At 32.9% G+C, this 18,830-nt stretch overlaps 1 protein-coding gene across 3 annotated transcripts; it reads right to left on the reverse strand.

Annotated features, from left to right (window-relative positions):
- Nucleotides 1-6,184: 6,184 nt before the first annotated feature.
- Nucleotides 6,185-11,081, reverse strand: LOC107913209 (uncharacterized). 3 transcript variants are annotated; one of them, XM_016841724.2, is made up of 12 exons: nt 10,473-11,081; nt 10,246-10,347; nt 9,292-9,372; nt 9,091-9,200; nt 8,850-8,985; nt 8,598-8,696; nt 8,192-8,297; nt 7,701-8,113; nt 7,466-7,624; nt 7,153-7,350; nt 6,683-7,009; nt 6,185-6,504 (listed from the first exon to the last, which is right to left on the reverse strand). In XM_016841724.2, the coding sequence occupies exons 1-12, from the start codon at nt 10,746-10,748 to the stop codon at nt 6,412-6,414; spliced, it is 2,100 nt and encodes a 699-aa protein (XP_016697213.1). In that variant the 5' UTR covers nt 10,749-11,081; the 3' UTR covers nt 6,185-6,411. The 3 variants fall into 3 exon arrangements, with proteins under 3 accessions (XP_016697213.1, XP_016697214.1, XP_016697215.1); XM_016841725.2 differs by having other exon boundaries at nt 8,210-8,297; nt 10,473-11,048; XM_016841726.2 differs by lacking the exon at nt 6,185-6,504 and having other exon boundaries at nt 6,753-6,992; nt 10,473-11,003.
- Nucleotides 11,082-18,830: the final 7,749 nt, after the last annotated feature.

The following is an 18,830-nucleotide window of genomic DNA, read 5'->3' on the forward strand; positions in this document are numbered from 1 at the left end:
TAAAGCCGTGTTACCAAATGAAAGAAAAGAAATGACTTTTACATTAAGTAAAATCTTCATAATGGTTTTTCTAAAAATTTCAAGTTAAGTCAAAGGATTTGAATATATTAGTAATACCCTAGCTCATCGGGCGGTCTGTTTGGCTGAATAATACACGCCATGTCTTCTTGACGGGCTAAGGGGTGTTATAATATTAGAGCCTAGGTTTTCTAACACTGGGACCTAAGTTTATCAGTATTTGGAACTAGGGTAACGTAACCTAGGTACCTAGATTTTCATAATACTTAGGTTGTATAACTTGGATATCTCTGTTTGAAATTATTGTGAAATTGCTTGTTTTTAGGGTACGATTGGGAACACATTGCCTCAATTAAAATGTTTTTATAGGAACAGACCTTGGATAATTTCCCACTACTCACACTCTTGGTTTGTTTGTGTGTGTTTATAACATAATCGATATGCCACCTAGTTGAGGAAATGTGAGTGCGAACTTATTCGTACGTTCTGAATGAATTAGCTAGTGAGTTGGAAATTTTGGTAGGAGTGCTCGATGAGGGTTTCATTTAAGCTAGACCAGGCAACAAATCATTATGGTGGTTGCATTAGGGGATTCATCAGAGTGGCATAGTTGAAGCACGGTGGATAGAGTGTACCGAAGGCAACCCCGGATAGGCAAAAATGTTCTGTAGATTTGAAATGTCATGATATCGAGTTTCAAGTCGGAGATAAGTTGTTTTTGAAAGTTTCACCTAGGAAGAAGGTTCTAAGATTTTGGCATGAAAGGTAAGGTACTGTGTAGTAAGAGTTCCATTGGTTAAAGTTTTATACCGTAACCACAAAATAGAAGAGGCTACTTGGGAAGCCAAAGATGTAATGAGACGTCAGTATCCCTATCTGTTTGTTTCGAGTAAATTTCAAGGATGAAATTCTTTTTAGTGGGGTAAAGTTGTCACATTCCAAAAATCGAGTTAGTAGAGTCGAGTTATTAAATCAAGGGCTTGAGTCGGATATGATATTAAGGTCATAATTAATTAATTAAAGTATTAAAATAATATAATTAGGTTTTATTTTATTAATTAATCTAAAACGAAACTTAATTACAAGGTTTAATTTGAAAATAGTTTGTTTTAATTGAGTTAGGACCTAATTGGAAAAGGGGAGAAACAGAGAATGACCAAAAGGGCTAATTTCCTATTTTTTGGGAAATTAGTCTTGTACTAGGAGTCTACCACTGTCTTCTTCCTTCTTAAAACCTAAACCTGTTCAAATTTTTCCTTAACCTAAATCTGAGAATTTCTTTCGAAATTGACTTATCCTTTTAGATTTATTAATCTCCCAAACACCAAAATAACCCTCAATTGTAAAATAAAACCACACTTTCTTCCACAATTTCATCATTATTCTTTTTGTGTTCAAATCCTGAATTAGAGTTGTAGATCATCGTTTTCAACGAATTAAGGTAATATTCTTACTTTTTAGGATAAATAAAGAGTGTTATTAATTCAATTTGAGTTTTAAACAATTGTATGTGGATTTAATGTTTTTAAAGCAAGCTTGGATTCAAAAATGGAAAATCTCAAAATATTGAGTAAACTCGTGTTTTCAAAGTGATTTTTGATTCATTATAACCCAATTAGAAGATATTCCACTTCAATTTGATAGGTCCTTACTGTATTTTTAAGAATCAAGCATTTTCCTCTTTTTTACAAGTTCTTGAAAGTTTGAATTTTTTAAAAATTTTAGAACCATGGATTTAGGTAAAATTAATGGTTTAGAATTGAAATTAAATGATATTTGCTATGTTTGAGATCAAAATTGAAGATTAGAAACGAGATTAGAATGTCGAAACTTCAATTTCGGTAAAACTAGCTAGTTTTCAGTAGTGAGAAAGGAGAGGCTTGATTTGTGTTTTCCTTGTTTTTTGGTTGTGTTCAAGGTTGTTTTTAATGAGTTTGGAATGTGTTTTTTGTATATGAAAAGTGTTAGATCAATCGAGAGTCGTTATGAGTAAGTCTAAAGGCAATGAAAAGCTTTTTTGAGCTTTCAACTAGTAAGCGGAAGCGTGATTGGTGAATGTCCTAAGTCGCTACTAGTATGCGTGGTTCATAGTGTTAATCGAGAGTTTAAGATTAGCCTAAACCTCTATCCTAAGTTTCAAGAGTAACCATTTTCTATACTTTATGCCTTGTTGTAAAATTATGCTGAAGTAAGATGAATAGTGATATATGATGCTATTACAACAGCTAATATGTGAAAACACATCAATGTGATATGTGATTTACTAATTCTAATGCACACATATGAGGTTTGATATATGATAGCTCAATGAGCATTATTGTGGCACTTGTAATGAAATCAAATGCGTACTCGACAAGCATGCATTGTGTGTGTTGCAACATAGGTCAATGTAATGACACATTAGGAGGCGTGTCGTGACATAGCAGGCAGTTTCATTCCAGTATGTTTTTGCTTCTATCTTGATGTCGCGACATCGAAGTCTTGGTGTCGCAACATGGCAGCAATTTCGGCCGAATATGCATATTTAACTCCCAACTTGTCCTACAATACCATGTAACTTTATTTAAGTATTTAAATTATAATAAAAAAAACTGAAAACCATAAAATAGGACCCAAGCATGAAAACAAAAACATATACTAAGATGATTTTGTTTAATTATTAAATAAGCTAAAGTTATGTGAAAAAGAAATGTAAATAATAGTTTAATTGTGGATATTTTGGCATTGTGATCTCTTGAAACCATTAGATATAGTTGGCATGTCATAGGATTGTGAGTACTCACCTTTTTTATTTGGATATTGAAGCTCCGGATAGATTAGAGAGATAAGGGAATGTTAAGCTAAGCTCCATTAATCGAGACATGCTGGTGTATTGGAGAGTGTTTAGCTTAATATTACACTTTTGGGACATGCTAGACTCTTTGAGCCATTGGTGTAATGGAGATCTGTTTATCCAATGTGTGGTGATTGAGTCCACTTTTACGTTTCATAATCTCAAGTCGACAAATTATCATTACTTGAATTATATATATGAGTTGTGTGTAAATACATGTATGAGAATATGCTAGACTTGTGAGATAATGAATCATGAATATGTTATTTAGACTTGATGAATATATGGTTGTGAATGTGCCTTAGTATGCTCTTTCTTAACTTATGTTATCGTGTATGCTTTGGGTAATTCCGAACATTCACTAAGCTCACACGCTCCGCACTAAAATCTTGTAGATAAGTAGCACTTTCGGTGTGAGAGGAGTGGTAAAGGAAATTATTTAAATAAGACATAACTTTCAAGCAGGTGATTTTTATGATTTTTGGACACCATGAATAAAGACAACGTGGGTCATAGTTATAGTAATTATTATTCCGGGGTTAGACTTATGGACTAATGATGTTGTTTTTGGACTTCGATCATGGACATTTTGATGGTCGTGAATGAGTTTAATAATGCATGTTATGTTTCCTTGATGGTTATGTATTATCGTGGCATGTAGATTGACTATAATATGTTATGGTGTAATTGAAGACCCAAACGTTTGCAAAATGCTTTGAAAATTCATATTCTAGAGCCCTAAATGTTTAATTTTGTAAATCCACTGTTAACTTTGTAATTTGATTATTCTTAATATTTTCTCAATATTCTAATTTAGACCCTAAGATACTTTAAAAAAAATTAACTAAGAAATGTTAATCAGATTAAACTGACTCTTTACCAAATATTTCTAAAAGACTTTAAAGTATACCTTTAGTTTGATGTTACACGTGTGTTTGTTAAATTTTGGACATGAAATGATGTTTTTGCCTTTATGCCCCATTTGAGAATTTTTCTAGAAAAAACATACAACTAGGTTTCAATTATTTATTTTTGTCTATATTCGAGTTGAATGCATGAACAAGACTTTTGCTATTGATTGAGAAAGAAATTGAATAATTAGTTGCATGTGAAAATGTCTGGTGGAATTCTGGGTCACTTCGGTGACTAATGTGACGTTCCGAATTCGGGTCAGACCATTCCAACTAGATTTAAGATGTCATGAAAAATTCATCCATAATTTAGTAACTAATGGTATAGTTTACCCGTTTTATTATTTTTTAGTTACCTATTGACTAAGAAAGATGAACGCGCCTCGAAGATGTTGCATAGACTTTATGTATATATGTATATATAACATATACAATATATAATCTGGGGGTTTTTGTATAGTGAATTAGTGCTTGACTTATTTCTACTTGTCCACGTTTGATATCAAAGTTTTAGATGCGCTAAAAACATGGTTTTATGTTGTTCTTTTAGTTTTCTTTTCCTTAAAAAATGGGTATTTCTTGTTCATTTAGATTTTTTTCTAAAATAATATTCAAGGAAAGGGAAGAAAAGAATTTCTAAACGTATTTTGTTTCAATAGACAAAAAAATATATATTTAGCTTTCATCAAAGAGCTAAAAGATTGAGATAATAGAAGTTTTACTTTCAATTAAAATATTATTGTAAAGTGTTTGTTTCAAATATGAATGAGTATTATGTTGCTGGCAAAAAATAAAATAAAATTGATGGATATATTTGTTAAAGAAGGTGTTAAGGCGAGATGCTTTGATCTCTGCTTTATGTTTTAAAATAAATATACTTTCATCTCGACTAAATAAAAATTTTTAGATCCTTCAAATATTTTTAGAAGGTTAAAAATGAAAATTTACATATTGTAAAATTTACAAGGTTTCTTTTCCTCAAATTTTATCAAATTGGAAAAAAAACAAGAGAAGTGAGAAATTCTCAACTCCTTTCACTTTCCCTCGTATGTAAAAAATGCATTGCCCAAATAATCTTTTCCTTTGACTTACTTAGCTTCTCCTCCCATTAACCCAATCCAAACGGAGTGTAAAGACATCTAAACTTTGAGAAACTGTAACTTTATCATTTATAATGTCTTGGATACAATTACAAGAAAATGAAAGTTTGAGAGTTTGATTGATTCTTGTTTATAGAAAATGTGACAAAGGACGTTAGAAGCTATTCACCTGGTGATGGTGAGCTGAGAATTACAAGTGATTGAGTTGAGAGAGGAGAGAATATGAAGTGCTCCAATGGAGCGTACTTGAAAGAGAGGTGAAAGAAAAAAATTCCCCTTATGATGAACGGGTCAGAGAGTATTTAAGAAAAACACTTATACATCTTATTAGTTAGCTATATGAATTGACATGATGGAATTATAAAATATATTAATGATAAGTAACAACAATCATATTAGAATTGTTTAATTTAGCACAGACTTTGTCGTAGGTGGGACATGAAGATTGGTAAAGTTTTGGCAAAGCTTCCTTGTTGATAGGGGTGGAGTCTTGGCGAAGTTTGAGATATTTGTAACATTTTTTAATTTTTTTTATTAATACCAAGTATTGCTTGTTCGTGTAACTTGAGGAATAAATTCATGTAACTTAAGGAGGGATGTGAAGAGCTTCAATAGAGCTTAGTTAAAAGAGAGGTGAAAGAAAAAAAATCCCCATGAGCGATTTAGGGGGAGTATTTAAGGAAAACACTTATGCATCCTATAAGTTGGCTATGTGAATTGACATGATAGAATTATAAAATATATTAATGATAAGTAACAACAATCAAATTAAAATTGTTTAATTTATTACAGACTTTGTTGTTGGTGGGGCATGAAAATTGATATAGTTTTGGCAAGCGAAACTTGAGATATTTTTGTAAAATTTTCTTCTTCATTTTTTTTTATGCATTTTGTTGATATCAAGTATCACAATAAATTCAACAAAAAAGAAAGAAAAATAAAAAGATGGAGAGATAAGCCTAAGAGAAAGTCACGATTTCCTGGGATACCTTCAGTACAACAAAGCCTCAAACCAGTTAACAAAACCTAGGGATTTTAGATGAAGAAAAACAAAGTTCGTTATTGAGAATTTGAAAGGATTAAGAGGTGTTCACGGATGTTGAGGAACTAATACTTGGAAGACAAACAAAAACCCGTTGATTTAGAATTAGATTTTTTTTAAAAAAATTTGAGAATATTTAATTCAAAAAATACCAAAATAATAAACAAAAAAGAAAGTTAAATACCAAATTGAGAGGAAGTTTAATTCTAATTCAAACAACAACAAAAAAAAAATTACTGTTAGGTAGATGCATGAAACATGCGTTTTTACAAGGACGGGAGACATTGAAACTGATAGATCCTGTTATCAACCCGCAAATTCCACCTTCAGAAGTCGAGAACTGATGCAAGAAAAATCAAACTCATGCTGACATCATCCCTTCCGAAGTATATATACACAATATATCACAAATACGAATTGAATAAATAAATATTATTAACAAACAAACAAACAAATAAATAAATCATGATCAAAATGTCCTCTAGTGTTGTATTTTACATTTATTATCTATGCAAATATTTGCTGGATTACTGTCTCGGCATTTCCATTGTATTGTGCAAGAAGATGGATTGCATCAGCCCTTGGCAATGCAAGAAATTCCTGCAAAAGTAAAATGGGATATAGGATAAGTAAATCATTATGATTCTTTTAATTACTATCCGTCCTTGAAAAAATATGCAGAAGCTGATTGCATTACGAATATATGAAAGAAGCGGTTAAACCAGAGTGACATAATGTAGAAGGAAGAAAATTGATGAAGCTTTAAAGTTTAACTTACCATTACTTTAAGTATTGCATTCTCATCGCAGATAACATCTCTTGATGATGCTTGATTTGGACTTCCACCGTCATCTGATACACGGGTTGTTGATGAGATGGTAACTTGTGAAGACCCAAGGTTGCAGCTTTCAGTATTCGACTTTGAAGAGGCCAAGGAAGTTAGAACAGGAGTACTATTTTCCTTCAAAGAATCAATTCTCAGGAGACTTTCAAATCGATCTTTACACATTTGAAGTTTGAACCATTCGGTATGTGTGTAAAGGGTTGCTCTCATTATCCTCACAAGCTGAGGCTCTTCAATCCCAAGCCTTTTCCCAAAAGCAACCTAACCAAGAGTATTTTTATGTGGAAAAAGGAAAATAGTTGTATATATAATCAACCAACACTCCAGAGATAACAGGTTCATTAATAATAACCAATGGCTACTACAACTAGGGAAGACTAAGCATAATTGAAAACTTAAGGTACCTGAAGTGAAGTTGCAAGAGCATGTAAGGGCAAGCCTGTCACAAGTGCATCTTCACTTGGCCGAAGCAGTGACAACAAAGTCTCCTTCAAGGGCTTCAGCAAATTGGGGTCACTGGCAGCTAAGGGACCTAAATGGGAGCATGCAACCTTTAGAGCACCAGAGTGATCACCCAATCCAACCAGTTTCAGAAATTCAACCTAAAACAAACACAACAATCAAACCAACCATTCTATGCATCTTATTGACAATTGAAACAGAAATTCACGCTGAATGTTCACTTAATGAAGCCACTCCAGTGCAAAATCAAATGACCTGCTTCAGTTGGAATAACAAAACTGGATTTTGTGCAAAGAAGTTTGGGTCCAATGCATTAATTTCCTCCACAACCTCAGCAGCCATTCCTCTGCTAGCTAGTTCTTTCATCCCCAGAACAATTTCATATTTCTCTTCCCCATTGATATTTTCCACTCCCTGATGAATAAACTCATGCTGTTATCTCTATCAATCTATCATAAGGGAAGTATCATAAAAAAAATGCAAAATATACCTGTTGTGCTTTTGATATTGTTGCGCTGGCAACTTGCATTGCAGTGCTAACCTCTTGCTTGCTGCATCGGTTAAAATGTATATCAGAAATATGATCTAGTTCATCATGTCTTCCCCTCCATCTCTTGCGTTTACTTCTTTCACCAGCTCCATGGCTTCTGTTTCTCGGGAGCCTCAAATTTTCAGACTGATGTGACCCACTGGTGCTACAATCTTCGAGGTTGTTCGCTGGGTCAGAAGCATACCTTAATTCGACATTAGTGCCACGCATACTACTCATATCTGTAGTATCAGAAGTTTCACTATTTGACCACTTAGAACTGCTATAATCCACATCAAGGGAACCGTCTTGTGTTGAATAACACCCAGACTCCGATGGATTACCTTTCAAAGGTTCTGAAAGTGTTTGCACTCCTGAGGAAGAATATGTTGATCAGCACTCCCACAAATAAGGATACATATAGTGAAAAGAAATTGATGTTAGAATCTCACTAGATGGGATGAGACTACCAGATTCCACAATTCCCCTGTAAATACAGTACTCACGAACAAGTTCATCAAGCATGGCAGCATCCAATCTCATTCTGCATATTTCATTCTGCATGCATTGTCATAACGTTAACAATCAATTACCCCCCAAAAAAATTGGAGGCACACATATTACAATGGGCCTTCAGACTTGAAGTTAAAAGCAACTTTAACTATTGGTTTATTTATTTATTTTCCAAATTTTATCCAATGAAGAAACATACAACTTATTTGACATTGTCTTTGATTTATTAAATAAAACAGTTATCATATTTGATTGAACTTTAAAAGAACAGAGACAATGCAAAATCCAACTTCAAAAAATTAAGAATTATGAGGGAGGGATTAGATTCATAAATGTTTCAAAAACCTGAAATGCCTGAAACAAATCGCCCTTGGCAAATCTCAAGCTATCAATAGCCCCTTGTCTTGTAAGCTCTACAGCATGCGCAAGTGCTTGTATATCCACCTGGATTTCAAAATCAACACAGAAATATAGAAGGCATCCATGTGAACTGGCAGAACACATAATACAGCAAATTCATGCATCAACCCATTTGAAAATACAAGTCATTTTATCCTCAAGAAACAAATAAAAACGCCCTAGATAAGAAAACTGCACCTCATCAAATGGTTGTGCCTCATACAAACTATCTTGAGGTATTGCAGGAGGATCACGTTCCAAAAGTAGCAATCTCTCAATAAGATCTGAAATAGGTGATAAAATTCCTTGTCGAAAGCAAAATCCTTTATGAATGCTGAAAAGTGTAAGAAACCATTGTGAACTTATCAAAATCAATATAAGCACACTATCTCACAGAAAGTATCCCATGAAATTATATCTATTGAGAGTTGCAGTGTACCTTATCAAATATCTCAATGTCATTGAAAAGATTGGATTATATGCATGTAAATGGGCTCTTAAAACAGAAGACATTAATCCAGCAATCTCATACCTCCTCTTCTCAGCCCACTGTGCACATTATAACAATTTCTTGTAAGCACAAGACTCCTTTTCTCACCAATCATAGTAATATTTGCCATGGGAACAAATTCCAACTCACCTCATTTGCCACTGGGGAAGTCTGATCATCCTTGTCATATATAAAGGCAAGAAGAACATGCTTGAATTCCTCATATGCTTCCTTAAATACAGATGCAAAAATCTATCAGAACTCCCAAGTGAACAGAATATATTTCAATTGATCAATTGTTTTTTAGGTATGTTATACAGGCATTAAATTGATTCTATAAAAGTACTATAAGCAACAGTTAGACTGCCAAATCCACCCCCAAAAATGTCACCAAGTAACTGTACTTTAAGTTGAAAAACAATTCAGAGATTTGATTCTCCTTATCCTCGATTGTAAGTCAACTCTAAAACCCCAACAGCACTCCAAGTCTAAGATTGGATCGCCTTATCCAAATGACTAGCTTTTAAATTTATGCACGTTCTATATGATCAATAACATTGACACACACCTGGGAAGTTCATTTTCCAATTATAATGTCTAGTCTCTGAAGGTTTGAAAAAATCAAACCTCCTCCAAATCTCAATTAAGAATTTGGTAGAACACGAGCATATAGGGTGACAGGAAGACAACTACGCAGCTGCTAAAAGATTCCCGTTTCATATTTTTAAAATTCCACTTCAAAAAGGAATTCCCAACATCACACCAGCACCGTAGCTCCCTATACTCTATCTCCATTATTTACCAGAATCAAATAAAAGACCCACATCCAAAGAATAGCACAATCTTTTCAAACCAGATTAAGGATTAAGAAAATATACAAAGCACTTTAGCTGACAATAAGATGCCCTTAACTACAATGAAACTTTAAAGACCACACCGTGCATGTATCATACTATTCCTCTTAATTAATTCAAATAAAAACGGCGATGAATAAAAGAATAATATTAAATCAAGGTTCCTCAAATTAAAAAAAAAAAGTATCTTATGAGTCCAAATATTAAATTAAAAGCCAAAAAAAAAACAAACAAAGGAAGATAACATTACTGGATAGGCATTGAGAGCACAAGGAGCAAGAAACGTCCTTAAGTAATCAATTGCGGGGCCACGATCCTCCGTAGTTCCTTCCCTCAATAATTCAATAAATTTCTTCAAAAGAAAACAAAACTTCAATCAACGATGTAAAATTTAAAACTCCAAAAACGAAGGAACTAACTACAGCTAAAGCACATTCTAATTAATACAAAATAATAAGAGAGAAGTAGGATATTAACCTGTTTCTGTAACCGAAAGAGAAGGCGATGATCTTCCAGGACAAAAGGAGCATGAGCTCGGAAGAGATCGATGGCGGCGTCAACGTCACCGGCCTCTAAGGAGCTTCTGATCTGGCGAATGATTAACCTGGAAAGATAAGAAGAGGAAGAGAGGGAAGGGGAAGAGGAGAGAGAAGGGGAAGAGGGTGGGGAAGAGTCCTCGATCAAGTTTTCTGATTTGGCGAAATCGATGATGAGAGCTTCGAGTGCTTCCCAGTTGACAGGGGAAGAGTCCATGTGTGTTTGGTTAATTTTCTAGGGGAAAGTGTTTATGAGAGAGAATAGAAAAAGTGTAAAATGTTAAAATTGCTGATTCTGTTTGTTTTTTCAATCTTCTTGTGTGTGGATTTGGAAAAGGAAAAGAGCAAATTCCCCCCAGAAGCAATAATGGCGGCGGATAAGAGGTTGAGAAACTGGAATTTGGGGGTTATATAGGAGCCATGTGGCTGTTAATTTCTTTCTTTCTATTAGTTTTACTAGTGTTATCTCCGGCATTTGAAACTGCACGTCGCGTGGATATTATCTTTAGTGAATCCCGGATTCTTTTTCCATTTTCCTTTCTTTATATTTTGAATTTAAAATTTTGATTAAAATGTCCACTTAATACATTTAGATTTTAGATTTTATACTTTTATATTTAAGAATATAGTCTTTTCATTTTTCAAATTTTAAAATTTAAGTTTTTTTTTATCAAATTTGTTGGTTTGAAATTTTGAAATGAAAAACAAATACTCAATTAGTAGTCATGTAATTAAAAAATTATATTGCAATGGACCTAAATTTAACGAAATAATTTTAACAATGTTAGCAGTTGGATATAAATTTTGAAATCTTAAAAAAGTAAAGAGAATAAAATTCTAGAAATAAAGACTTAAAAGACTAAATGTCAAATTTATAAGAATATAGAAACTTATGGCATTTTTTAACCTAAAATTTTTCAACAAAGAAATTTTCACCATATATATATATTGATAGTTGGGCAAAATTAGGGAAAAATGTTGATTTAAAATAAAAATTAAGGAATTGAGGTGATTTTTGAGAAAAATTAGGGGTGTAGGCTGATTTTGCAAGACGTGAATGTCACGTAAGCAAAAACGCATTATTTTGGACACATTTTTCTTGAAATCACATCCAATAAAGTGTGTTTTTACTTACATGATACTAGCGCTCTACAAAACATTTAGAACAAAAAAGATTAAGTTAGAATCATTGAATCTCATCAATTAGAAAATCTAGAAACCATTGGATCAATGATAAAATAAATATGTAATTAAAAAAAAAGTTAAATAACCTAACGACTAACCCTGCCTCCATCCCTAAATAAACCCTTTACATTTCAATTCTTTCTCACTCAATTTCATCGATCCAAATTCTAATTTTTATTCTCAAAATCATCTTCCTCTCAATTTTTATTTCAATCTCTAAATAAAGTCTAAAATATATTTTCTTTTGTTACCAGATATTAGTAATTTCATGCCTTTGTTTACTTTTCATCATTTCAAATATCTCAAGTAACATAAGGTAATCTTATCATCTGAAATATCTCAAGTAACAATTGGTTTAATAATAGGGCCAAATTATATTATACAATTTAACAATATTTTTATGTCAAATAAATTATTAATTTAACGGTATTTTAATAATATTATAAAATTTTATTTTATTCATTCATTAAATTAATTTTTGTATATTGCATAAATTAATTTGATAAACGTTATAGGTTTTAAAAATGTCAATGACATTAATTCTTCTGGATCATAAACACATATCCAATGTCCAATTACAGATGATATGAGAATATTATTATATTTTTTTATTTTGTTAATAGCATTATTAAGTTTTTGAAATTTATTTAGTATTTTGATTGTGTTTTGTGTTTTGTGTTTTGTGTTTATATAATTAGGACGAAGATCTAATTATTGAAACCTATACACAATTTAAGTCTGAAAGCATCACGTGTTATAGAATGGTACTTGAATGAGACTAAATTGGATCCTATACTTATCAGCGCTTTGCTGGAGAGATGGAGACACGAAACACACACATTCCATTTTTCGTACAGTGAATGAACAATTACACTTGAGGATATTGCATTACAACTCAGCCTACTGATTAATGGGGTAGTCGTTACAGGTGTAGTGCACATTGAGGATTGGAGGCCAATTAGCTAGCAGCTACTAGGCAGGGTGTTAGACAAGTTTAGTGGTGGTCGAATAAATATAAAATGGTTAGATCGAGCATTTTCTAATACCACATAAATCTCAAACAAAAGTACATTTAAGGTGTGTAACACCCTCAACCTAACCCGAATAATTGGGTCCATATCTTGGGTATTACATCTCGACACTTAACAAATTATCGAAACAGACATCACCTACTCTGCGGACACCACTGTTTTATTTCTATACCTTTTGCTACAATATTTTTTGTCCAAATGTTTGCACATTTAGCGGCAGTCAGCGACCCATCTGAAGAATGCCCAATATTATCGACCTAAACATGCAAGAGTAGGACGACCTAACTACACCTCACTATACCATTTAAAAAAAAAAGGTTTTTCTATCTCTTATCTATAGTGGGAGCACATAGGGACAATGTGCAATCTAAAGTGTCGGGGGTTACATAAAAACTTTTTAGTTTATGTGTTATTGTTTTTATTTATTTAATTGTCTTTTTTGTTGAAGTTTTTTCTTTTGTGTGCATTGTGATTGAGCTTGCAGTAGTGCAAGTAATTGGTTAGGAGCATGTTAATAGGATTGGTTGCATAAAACTTGTAAATTTAGCATGTTAGTATGATATTCTAGGTTGTTAAAATCTAGACTAGTTAGTTCATTCTATTACACTATAAATGGCTAAAATTTGATTGAGTGTACCAAATGATGAATGAATACATCGGGAACAGGTATGTTGTTTGAATTGTAAGGAGTTATAATTTCATAGCTTCTATGATTGAATCTATGAATATTGAGGTGCCTAGGGACGACTTAAGGCATTGTTTGGTAAAAAATAGTGCCAAAAAGCTAACCATATGCATTTATACCCTAGTATCGATATTTGAGCCTAATCTGCTTTTTGATGAACCTTAATATGAAACCATAAGCTGAAAATAAAAGTTGTTTACCCTTTCTTGGTCCCTGAATTAATGTGCGAATTTAGATGTCGGCTCACAGATATTAAGGGCTAGGTAGATACATCAAAGAAGTTTCAAAAAAATGTAGAGTGTAAAAGTAAGAAACGATATGATATAGTAATTATATATTTCTTACAATTAAGTGCATAAATGAAAAATAGTTAGAGACCAAAAGCATTGTGAGGGGTAAAAGCAAAGCAAGAGATAAAAGCATGGAATAGTTTAAAAGCAGTGTGAGTGAAAAATAGTGAAATAAAGTGATCCCTTAAAAATCATTAATACTTTGGAAGTTTTCATTCATGTTGCACAAAACTCGCTAAGCTGACTATACTTTCCAATATTATACAGTGTATTCGCATATGGAGAGAAAAGGAAGGTGAGAGAAGGGGATATAAGGAGGTGAGTCGAAAATTATACTAGGGATGCATATGGAACAATATCATTTGTCAAACTACTTTTGTGCTTGAACCATTTTGTATGCCTTGTTCTTGAATTCCGAGCCAACCTTCAGCCTCAGAACATTACAAGTCGAAAAGTCCTATGTGACTTAGCTGACTTTCTCTATGGATAAAAATCATGATAAGCACGTGAAAGTGTAATTGCTTGCATTCTTCTAACATAAATGCCATAACTGTGTAGTCGTTCTGATGGAGTCATATGCTTAGTTATCTTTCTACTTATTTACATTGTAATTTAATGAACTCTCATTTTTAAATTAAAAATTGTAAGTAGTTTACATATCATGTCGAAATTGCATGTTTAGAAAACCTTAATGTTATCTATGTTTCGAACTAAACAATTGTATGAAGCATGCTCAAGGGATGTCTTTTCTTTTTATTTTTTCATGTGAGCGTCTTGTTTTCTTGAGGGCAAGCAATGAGTTAAGTGTGGGGGAATTTGATCTGCCACAATTAGTTGTGACAAATTGAGCTCTTTCGTCACTTAATGAGCTTGTATTCAATTAATTTGTTAGATTTTTAATTAGTTCCTCGATTTAGTGCGATTATATTCAAATTCAATAAAATGAGCATTTTAGGGGGTTTTATGATTTGTTAGGCCAATCCGAGCCTAAGGGAAGACTAATGTGTTGACTGAGTGTGCAAGACATTGCTTTAAACTGATAAGTCAGCGGGTTGCCCAGGATGTTGCAACACCTAACTTTGAAGCTACTTAGGAGCATTAAGGCATCAATATCGTAATAACCAAACCTTTGTGTTGCGACATCCAACTTCGAAGCGAGAGTTATTATATTCGAAGTTCAATGTCGCAACAACCACCTTGCAATGTCGTGACATCCAACTTCGCACCTACAAAGGGAAAATCCAACCTTGAATGTCACAACAACAATAATTCAGTGTCACAACAACAAACTTTGAACCAAATAGGGGAGTTATTCGATGTTCAATGTCTTGACATCGACTATAGGGTGTCACGATAGTAGTTCGATGAGGCCCAGTTATCAGCCAAGGGTTTTTTTTTCTCACACCTTAAAAATTTGGTTAATAGAATCGGGTAATTAAGTCATGAGCTCGAGAGAGATATCAGAATTATGGTCGTAGTTATTAATTAAAAAAATAATATAATAGTAATAATAATCGAGTTAATAAATATATGTGTTAGTAGGGATTAAATTGAAAAAAATTTAAATTAGAGGTCGAAAGTGAAAATAGGGAACTTTAGTTGAAATGGGAGTTATTAGAAAAAGAGGAAGAATGGGAAAGGGCCATAGAGGAAATAAACCAAATTTCGAAAATTGGTTGGTTATATAAGAACACCTACCATCCCTTCCTTCCACATTTCCATTCATTTGAAAAGTTTTTTAGATCCAAATTAGGAGTTTTCTCTCAAAATTCTCTCAACCATTCTGATTTTCTAAGCATCCAAATACATTTTTCTTCTCCAATTTCAAAAGAAACTCACCTTTTCTCATTCAACTTTCTATTATTTCTTAACACTTTTTTTGCTTAAAATCAATCCAAATCTTATGGAGTTCTTCAAATCAAAGGTAATAATTTGATTTCTCATGGTTTAAAAAGATAATATGTGGGTTTAATTCAAGTTTTTATAGATCTAATTGATGGTCACTAAACTAACTATAAATACGACAAATGCAAGTGCACCTATCGAACAATAGTATAGCGATGGTGAGTAGAGAATATTGTATCCACGAGGAATAAAAGTATTAGTAATTACCGTTTTTCTATTATTTAGCCAACAATTTGGAGTGATGTGTTTTAACCTAAACTTACTAAACTAATTTAACTAAGAACACAATAGAGAATGATTCAAGGAAATAATCGAATATTAACCAATGAGATAGACTATACCTAGGAAAGAATCCACCTATTATTATGAATATGAATTAAATGATTTATTCACTTGTGTCTTGATCCGTAAAAATCCCTAAATTATGTTAATATCTCTTTCGAGAGTAAGAACAATTGCCTATAGTTTGATTAATTGAAATTTATTTCTAATTAAAACCCCTACCGTTGCATTAACACGATCTATGGATTCCCCTATTAGATTTGACTCTAATCTAATAGGTTTATGTCGTCCTATTTCTAGGATTGCATGCAAATCCACTCAATTATATTAGATCTACTCTTAAACATGGAGTTTTCCTCCACTGAATTAAATACATTAAATAAAAGGAATAAGCATACATAATTGAGAACAAGAATCAAATATTTATTGCGTAAAAATAGACATTAAATAAAAGGATTCATCATAGGTTTCATCCTCCCTAGGTATCTAGGGAACTAGTTCATAATCATAAATAGAAACATCTTAAAGTCAGAATAACCACAAGACATAAAGAAACTCAATAAAACTTCGAAAGAAATTAAAAGGAGATCTTTGATCTTGATGGAGATCCGCTTCTTAGTTGATTTCGATGGTGTTCTTCGAGTGTTTTCTTCGATCTTCTCTGATGCTCCATTATGTCTTCTTCTAATTGGTATTTATAGACTTTAGAATGCTCAAAAAGCCTAAAAATTGTGTTTTTCCACGTATTTGAGAAATAGGGTGCAAAATCGACATGGGCTGGCACATGGACATGTGTCCTTTCCGTGTGGAAATGCCCAGGTCGTGTGGCTTCTGAAAACAACTCTATTTGTTTGATTTTGACTAATTTTTTAATCATTTCACTCCCAAATGCTTTTCTAAGTATAAAAACATGAATTTAAAGAATTAGGAGCATCAAATTCACTAATTTGTATAATTAATCTTCCAAAAACGCATTAAGAATGAGATTAAAATATGTTACTTTTATAGTTTATCAAATATCCCCACACTTAAGCGTTTGCTTGTCCTCAAACAAAATCCTCAACTCATATTAAAATTAATTTTTCTCAACTTGTAATTCTCATCAATTATGTTTTGAAATAATTCGAAAATAATCATGCATTGACAATTCAACTAAAAGGCACTAAAGATTCAAATAATCCAAGTCAAAATTTTTAAAGCACGAAAACATAGGTATCTCTTTTTATCTAAATAATTACCTTTAATTCAAAATCTACAAGAATTAACATCCTTACTAAAGATTCACTCAAATCACTCAAAGTGTTTAAGGTTTCAAGAACAAGCACTCAACAGTCGAACAAGAAATGTTATTACCATAGGCTTGCTTGAAAATCAAATCTCTACCACTATAAAATGATATGTGTAACACCTCTAACCCGTATCCTCGCTGGGACAGGGATACGGAGCGTTACCGGACAAATGGAATAGTAAACTCTTCAAATCATATATTAATACAAACATAATCAAATTTTATTCAAATACATTCATAATGTCCCTTAATCGAGCCCTCGAGGCCCTAAAAATACTATAGAAACAATTCAGGACTAAATTAGAAACATTTGGAAAATTTAGGAAAAAGTTCAAAATTTTGGACTACAGGGGTCACACGACTGTGTGGACATTTGAAATAGGGACATACGGTTGTGTCCCGGCCCGTGTCCATGCCCGTGTAACCCACTGACTTGGGTCACACGGCCAAGCCACCCGTTTGTGTGCCAGGCAATGTACCCCTCGAAATGACCTCAAACGTACGTGTGCCAGGCTGTGTGCTAGGCCGTGTAACTACCTGACTTGTATACATTGAACCTACAGGGGACACACGGCCGTGTCGCATGGCCATGTGTCACACACTACTGAGACACACGCCCGTGTCTTAAGCCGTGTGGACCTAAAATGCACCTTAATCAACAAGTTTACCATGTCAAGCTTACTTGGAACCTAAGCAAACCATTTACCAACCACAATAACTATCCAAAATGACTTTAATCATGCCAAAAGCATACCAAAAGCAACCTAATTCCGTACCTAAACAATGTACCCTCATTGGTACCACAAGTATACATAAATTTATATCAAAACATAACATAAATTCAATCTATTAATTTATTCAAGATATTACCTATAATCACTAACTCTAACATACCATATCTTATCTACTTAACAAAAAATTCATCACATACACTTTTATCCATTCCAACAAGTATCAAATGGACATGCTAACACATACTGATAAAATACCAAAAGTACCAAAAGAAGATAAACCAAAGAAATTTGTACAACCAAATTCATACTTAGCTAATTACAAATCTAAACATTTGTATCATCATTCAACCTATTACATGCCATATAATCTGAAGTAAACGTTCAAAAGCTACCGAATTAAGTTGGATAGTGTGACTTGAATGTTGATCCGATCGTCCAAGCTTTCGAGTATCTACAAGAATAAAGTTTAACACAAGTAAGCTTCATAAAGCTTAGTAAGTTCGCAGTATTAAATCAATAAATCTTATCGAAATGAATATAACAATTCAAAAAGTAATATACAACCATGAAAGTTTTTTGTCATCCACAATCCCAATTGGTAATTCATAATTAATGAATTCAAATCTTAAGTTTATATGAAAAATTCATCAGAGTTACCCAACAAGTTAACTTACCGAGATTTTCAACTCAAAGAACGGCTTACGGATAAAAGTACATCATCAGTCCAACCAAACACACTAGATGCTCACTCAAGCCAATCCATCCATCACACCAATGCTTATAAGAGCTAATCCAACCATCACACCAATGCTTATAAGAGCTAATCCAACCATCATACCAATGCTCATAAAAGCTAATCCAACTAGCACACTAAATAGAGAGTAATAACATGGGAGTTC

Source organism: Gossypium hirsutum, chromosome D11, assembly GCF_007990345.1.
Source record: "Gossypium hirsutum isolate 1008001.06 chromosome D11, Gossypium_hirsutum_v2.1, whole genome shotgun sequence".
Lineage (NCBI taxonomy): Eukaryota > Viridiplantae > Streptophyta > Magnoliopsida > Malvales > Malvaceae > Gossypium > Gossypium hirsutum.